We start from the raw sequence: 7,477 nt of genomic DNA on the forward strand, positions 1-7,477 counted from the left end.
ATGTAACAACCAAAACTTTAAGATTCATAATGCCACTTGATCGAGAAAATACTAGAAGTCGAAGATATAACAAGTCCTTAGCAGAGCTCGATAAAGTACTTCCACTATAAAGGATAATTCTCTGTAAAAGCTTTAGCAGAGCTCGATGAAGAACTTCCACTATAAAAGCTACCTTCATAATTCTACCACAGGCTTTATAAAAAATCTTCAACTTTGAAAAGTCACAAATCCAATTTCGAATGACCATACGAAATTCTCCCCCGATTTATAATCAAAAACATGATTATAAAGCCTTCAAATGGTCATGAGAATGATCTTTAATGGATAAAAATTTACTAAGCTCTCCCGTGAGAAAATGATATTAACGATGAAGTATAAAATCCGAAAAAAGTCGTGAAATTTTGACGTTATCACGAAAAACGATTTTCCGAACCGCCAAGACTTGATGGAATCTTTATTTTTCTGTTCACAGAAAAAATATGTGCGTTAAAGAATTCAAAACTATTCACCTGCCCTCAAAGTAGTAAACTTTTCTGAATATTAGGCCGAAACTGTCACTTGCTGAAAGACAGGGGCTGGAATGGTAATTCTGCATCAATATACCCCTTTATTTGCAACAAAATATGGAATTGGTCCAAACATATTAAACTGTGAAATCAACAGGGACCAAAAGTGCCAATTCATTGGAGTTATAGGGATCAAATATGAAACATTAAAGCATCTTCTTCCCCATTTAGACGCCTGATAAAAGGGATGCAGTGACTGGAACAAATGCGAGACACCAAAATTAATACTTGCGAATCATGCTTTCGTTCCAAGTACAAGCAACCGAAACCAAGTTCAGTCCATGTTCATTGAACTGAAACCATGTTCAGTCCGAGCACAGGTTTGCTTTCGGTTCATCTTCCCGTTCGCTCCAACCATTAACAAGCGAACCCATGTTCGTTGTTCCAGGTTCAGCCCTAATTCATCAGCATTACCCTAAGGCGAATCTCCATTCTTTCGTTCCAAATGCTAACAAACGAACTCAATTTCGTCGATTATACAACAAAGAGAAGCACAGTAAACTAACATTCACAGGTAAGAGTTCATTCTTTCGTTCCCAATGGAGTACATTCCGAATCCGATAATGTTCACAGGAGAGGCACTCGTTCCAAAGTTCTTAGTCAATTTTGACTTTTCATTTAGATCATTATGCATACCAATTGAGATTTGATTCGTTCGCAGGTAATGTCTTCAAACCAATTTGACTTTCAGTTTGACCATTGTTCATCCCGATTAATACCCGTTCGCATCAAATTTACGAGTACGACATAAACCATGATTGCAATACACACACACTCATAACAGCATCTTTGTACATCGTCTTGATTGAGAGACCACTGATCCTGATTGTGAGATGAATTTGTGAGAACAGATGCTAAAAGTTACGATACCATCTTTCCAAATCAAACTGACTTCGTATTTCAATTCATAACAATCGCAATCCACAGTTTACTACCGTTCACTTCTTAACAAATGAGAGCACCATTCCTAAAAAAATCACAGTATCGATTCAATCTCCATAATTTTCAATTTTGACTTTTCTTGTTTGACAATTCAAATTCAATTGCCGACAAACACCAAAATTTTATTTCCACATAACCATTTCAGATCAAACATCAAATTCAGAATCATTATCAATTGTTCTTGACTGATCTTCATTAGGAATCAACAAAACACCATTTAATGAGATTTCTTCAAAATAATCCTCAGAATGTAATCGAGAAGAAGAATATATGGAGCAAATCGATTCAAACAACATAATCAAATAACAAAATAGAAATCTATTCTGAGAATGGTATTGTTTATGGATATCGGACTCAAGAACAGAAGAATTTGAAGGAACGACAATTACAGATTCAAGATGAGTCAGTAAACGATTTTGAAGAACAAGATCTATGGTAAAGTCAAACCGTGAACAGTAGCGAAAATAATGGGCTCAATAACAAAAACAAATCAGTGGAGTAAATATGGATCAAAACAATTGGGCCGAACGATCAAAGCAATAAAATTGATATTGGATCAAAGAATTGATCAGATTCAAACAAAATATATGAAACAGAGATACGAATCAGGTTGAAATGATACCGGATGAACAGGACACCATAAATCATCATGAACAGTAGCTTGTACAGAAAGCTTGATTCCAAAATGCCAAAAGACAAAAAAAAAAACTTTAATAACGTGTGCAGAATATCATCAAATCAAGAACCGATACGTCAAAAATCAATAAATCTTTAAATTCCCGCTCTGATACCACTTATCGAGATGAAAACCCTAATTGAGATTTGATGAACAAGATGCGGAAAATAAGAACAAACACAAACATGAAGATTAGGTTGAATGATCACTCGATTTATTCAAATAAGAGGAATAAATCACACTTTCAGCATAGACTAAAGAATCTAACACTACATAAGAAACCTCATGTGGCGGCTACATTGTGCCTCACTCTTAACCCTAATAATGAATAATACATGACAATTTATAGGGAAAAGACAAGTCTTGGGCTTTTAACCTACAATTCATCAAAAGGGCACATCGCCATCATCCATGGAGTGCTTTGAAACCCTACAGTAGAGATGTAAACTTCAGATTGAGAGGTTTAAGAGGTCACTTTCTTGATTCAACACCCAAAAGCTAAGCGAAGCCTTCACAGTGGAGATGGCTAATGGGAAGACCGAAACAACAAAAAAGATATATATGTAGGATGCACGTTAACACTGAATAACCACTCATTTTCAATTGACTTAATGTCAGTTAATATTCAAAGTTTTGATGTGATAATCAGTATGGACTTGGGAACTATGGGCTATATCATTCGATGTTGACCATAGATATATTTATTGGGCCTTATTGGACCAAGTGGCCCATTAAGGATTTTGGACATAGACCCTAGGGGGTTCCCATGGAATTGGGCTAAGACCATGTCGGGGTTCCTATGGCACCCGGAGTAAGACCCTGGAGGGTTTCCAGGGCTTCCTTATGTGTTGTTTTGCATGGCTTATGTGTTTTGTATTGCTGTTTAGCTAGCATGACATGTTGTATGTGTTCTTGTGTGGGTGTGCTCTGGGGAACTCACTAAGCTTCCAAGCTTACCGTTTGTGGACTTGTTTCAGGTACATCTGAGCCTAATGGCAAAGGCAAGGTGTGATGGCGCGGTGTGCACTCTGTCTCTCTTTTTCACTACTATGTTTTGTGACACTCTGATGATTTAAACAAAGCTGTAATGAATGTGGATTTGAAACAATTATGTTGGCATTTCATGGTTTAGTCAAGTGTGTTTTCTAATTAAAAATGAAAATTTTCCTTGAAATAAATTGGGTTGTTACAAACACCCCACTAATTATTACTTGATTTTGAACTATAATAATATAAAATAATAATAGAAATTACTTCTCAAGGTTCCGGGTTTTTTTATTTAATTGTTCTATTTTAAACGAGATGTTACTATTTAGTTCCGGAAAAATTGACCGTTTTCCGGAAAAAATTTCCAAGAAAAATGAGAATTTTGAAAACGCGTTTAGTTCGTCTATTTTTCTAAATCCTTCATTGAAAATGAAAATTTTCCGTTTTCTAAAATTACAAAGAAGTTGGAAATTTTTGGAAAACTGATAATCATTGTTTTCCACATTTTTCAAATTTCAAAAATTTTCTACAATATAAACAGACACTCACTCCCACCCCATCCACCTCTACCTACCCCCATCTTAACACCCCCAACCTACCATACCCCTACCTACCCATACCCACCCACTCCTAAGCCCACCCCCCTCACACACACCCACCCACCCACACACACACACACCCATCTCCACCCCACCCAACCCTAACCCTACCCCACAGACACACAAACACACACATCCCCACTCACACCCCTACCTCTTCAAACATACACACACAAACATACACGCACACACAAACCCACACCTACCCCCACCCCATCCCCACAAACACACACATACACACACACCACCCCCACAAACACACACCCACCCACCCAACACCACTATCATAATCATCGACCTACAATCAACATCACCACCACCACCACTACCACTGTCATCACCACCACTACCACTGCGACAATTGCCACCACCACCACTGCGTGTCATCATCACCACCGCTGCCGCCCCCACCCCCACCCTACCACCGATATTGTTTCGAAAAATGAAAACCGATAGAAAAATACATATCTAAAAATGTTTTCTAATTTTCTAAAACTGAAAATCAAAATGAATAATTTTAACTAAACGCGTTTTCTAAATTTTGCAATGAAAAATGAAAATGGAAAACGAAAACCGAAAAAGAAAATAAAAACTGTTTTTCCGTAACTAAACACAACCATAATATCTTCTAACTATTTTTGCCATACGTGCATAACAAATGGTTGTAATTAATATTTTGATAATTTAAGGGTATAACCGTCGTTACTCTATAAATTTAAAGGGTATTATAAAAATCTTTTAGTAAGAACGTTGCCCCATTTTTTAAACCTTTACTCCCTGAAAAGACTTTTTGAAAACTTTTGTGCATTCTAAAACATTAGAAAGGGTCGAGAATTCTATCCAAATGGATAATATACCAACGTGGCAGCTCCACATTGGTCAATGCAAACCTGCAAATTGCAGCAACCAATTACTGTAGTCCAGTACCTGGAAAACCAGAACCCTTTTTACGTTCATCAACTACATTAATATTTCCAATTTCGAATTTGCGATCTGGATAAGAGCAGGAAATCAGTGGCAGAGAGAAGTGGGAAGCCATGTCTACATGCAACATGAACATGGCATCAGCAGCAGCTGCTGGTTTTCTACCTGTTTCGGCTTCAAACACAACTGCATCTTCATCAAGAACAAGTGTCTCATTCTTGAACTTCAATAACCGTGGTTTGAGAAGGCACTTGGTAATTGTAAGGGCATCCGAAGAAGAGCCAGCGGCACCTGCAGCTGCAGCCACCACCACCACCGATGCGCCGGCTGAAGGTGCTAAAACCGAGGTCAAGGCCGCTAAGCCACCACCGATTGGTCCCAAGAGGGGTTCTAAGGTAAGAAAACCTAATTCTTTTCTGAAACTAAATGTCTTTATTTATTAAACTTGTATTTATAGTCTTTGAACCATCGAATGCGATTCAGGTGAGGATTCTACGAAAGGAATCTTATTGGTATAAAGGTGTTGGATCGGTCGTAACTGTTGATCAGGTTTCTTTTCTCTTCCAAATTCAAATACTATACCTGCTTAGCTAGGTTCATTGCTACGATTTTGTCAGTTTTTTAATATACTTTTGTTGAAATATAGAGTAGTGTATTAAAATATAGTTACAAACTATTTTATGTACAGTTACAAACTATTAATCGAAGTAAACGATTTTAGGGTTACCCATATACATTTGGATTACGTACTTCATCCATCTGATTATTATTTACAAACTTTTAACTTCACCCATTAATGACAAAAGATATATGATCAAACTGGATAGATTTTGAACTGTGTGATTAGAATTACGATCTGTAGCAAATATAAACATACATGTTATACATTTACAAACAACAAGATTGATTTTTATCATGTTTATAGGATCCAAAGTCACGTTACCCTGTGGTGGTCCGATTCAACAAAGTGAATTATGCAAACGTGTCCACCAATAACTACGCATTGGATGAGATTGAAGAAGTTGTGTAAGAATTACATACCAAATTGTTATGCCAATGTGTATAGACGTTACTTTATCTGAAGAATACTCTTCCCTAAACATGATTATGTAAGCCCAAATTTTCTGGAAGAAAAATATGAATGTGCATACATAACATTATATCTATTTATTTTTGTTTATATTTCATATGTAGTGGGACTAGGTGGCTTTTAAAGTTTTCTGATGTTGCATGCCTACACATAGGGCTGCAGATGACATCCTTCACAGCCTTATATGTGCTCAATAAACATCTTATGAATAATACACACATATCGAATTATTGGTGGTTGTTGACATTGAGGAAAGATTAATATATCCCAATAGAACGATCTAAAACTAAACTCACTAAGTCTTTTTATTTTTTTTATACTTTATACTATAGAATAAGTGAAAAACATGAAAGTTTGTTTAAAAAACATTAAAATTATTTCGTTTTCCTGCTATTAATCTCTACCATAAACTTGTTGTATTGGTTAAAAGTTGAAAGAGGTATACAACAACGTATTGGTCTTCAATTAGCACCTCTGGGAATTCTTCAAGCTCTAGTACATGGTACATAGTTTTAAAAGAAAATTTTCTTTCACATAGAAAATATAATAGTCATCAATTTTATTAATGGTTTGACTATTTTTTTTTTTTGTGTTGTCACCATGATCTAGCCGATCTCCCGTTGGACTAATTAAGTACACTATGTTATCTCTTCAATCAATGGTGTAATTTTTTGTCAATTGAAGGTTTGTTACGCACTATTTCCTGGATTTGGTTGTCATATATAACTGATATATGAAAGGAGCACAAAGCTCTCTGTTCTTTGTAAAACTCTTTCTTGTTACAATAATGATGTACTGCATCTAACGTTTTGTCCAATTCTTTTAGGATTGAAATAGTCATTCCACTGAAAGTGTATCAAAAAATTTTCTTTTAGTGTCTAGTATGGCAACATACAAAGGATATTAGAAAATTCTATGTCGAAATGTAAATTACATAGTTGATAAAGATGAAATGAACACACATGATTGAAGAAATACCATACGATTTAGTTAATTCTTGATGAATGAATAAGAAGTATATAAGGAAAATGATAGAGAGCTTAATATAACATTTTTTATCAAATAATTAATGGGTCTAAGTGTCAGTTTGTGGAGTCTCAACAATTCCTCTGAAATAAAATTTAGTATTAGTTTGATATCAACATCTTAACATTGTATATAATTCTCAAGGTTATTGTAAACATGATTTCTAGTTCACATTTCAACATAGCACGTTTAACATAATCTTACGAACAATGTAAATTTTGTGTGTTTTTTTTTGGATCTTATCAACGCCCATCGGGATCAAAACTCTAATTTTGAGTTTTAATTTGAACCGGTTAGTCATCCCTTTATTTTGATAACTAGCCGAATGTCCGCTCGTTGCGTAGAACCACGTATATAGTTTGACGTCTTTACAAATATATATATTTTTTAAGAGTAATTATATAAATGGTCTCTGTGATTTGGTCGAATTCTTAGTTTTGGTCCTTAAGTTTAAAATTTGATACGTTACATCCCTATGGTTTGTTAAAATTGCACTGTACGTCTCTGGTCAATATAAAATGTCCAAATTACCGTTTCTTTGTTTTTTTTCTTTTCCTTTTAAGAATATATATATATATATATATATATATATATATATATATATATATATATATATATATATATATATATAATCCAAATTATATAAAATCTTATTACTATTATTATT

General features: G+C 34.9%; 1 protein-coding gene across 1 annotated transcript; it reads left to right on the forward strand.

Moving 5' to 3' along the window:
* Positions 1-4,717: 4,717 nt before the first annotated feature.
* On the forward strand, positions 4,718-5,860 carry LOC111886509 (photosystem I reaction center subunit IV, chloroplastic). Its single transcript, XM_023882764.3, has 3 exons — positions 4,718-5,089; positions 5,178-5,243; positions 5,620-5,860. Exons 1-3 carry the CDS (start codon positions 4,808-4,810, stop codon positions 5,722-5,724), a joined length of 453 nt encoding a protein of 150 aa, XP_023738532.1. The 5' UTR covers positions 4,718-4,807; the 3' UTR covers positions 5,725-5,860.
* Positions 5,861-7,477: the final 1,617 nt, after the last annotated feature.

Source organism: Lactuca sativa, chromosome 2 (assembly GCF_002870075.4).
Source record: "Lactuca sativa cultivar Salinas chromosome 2, Lsat_Salinas_v11, whole genome shotgun sequence".
Taxonomy (NCBI): domain Eukaryota; kingdom Viridiplantae; phylum Streptophyta; class Magnoliopsida; order Asterales; family Asteraceae; genus Lactuca; species Lactuca sativa.

What these genes read in the sequence shown, in the direction of transcription:
- LOC111886509 (XM_023882764.3), top strand. Translation starts at nt 4,808, where the DNA reads ATGTCTACATGCAACATGAACATGGCATCAGCAGCAGCTGCTGGTTTT. An exon ending in GTCCCAAGAGGGGTTCTAAG is followed by an intron (nt 5,090 to 5,177) that starts GTAAGAAAACCT and finishes AATGCGATTCAG; the next exon opens with GTGAGGATTCTACGAAAGGA. An exon ending in CGGTCGTAACTGTTGATCAG is followed by an intron (nt 5,244 to 5,619) that starts GTTTCTTTTCTC and finishes TCATGTTTATAG; the next exon opens with GATCCAAAGTCACGTTACCC.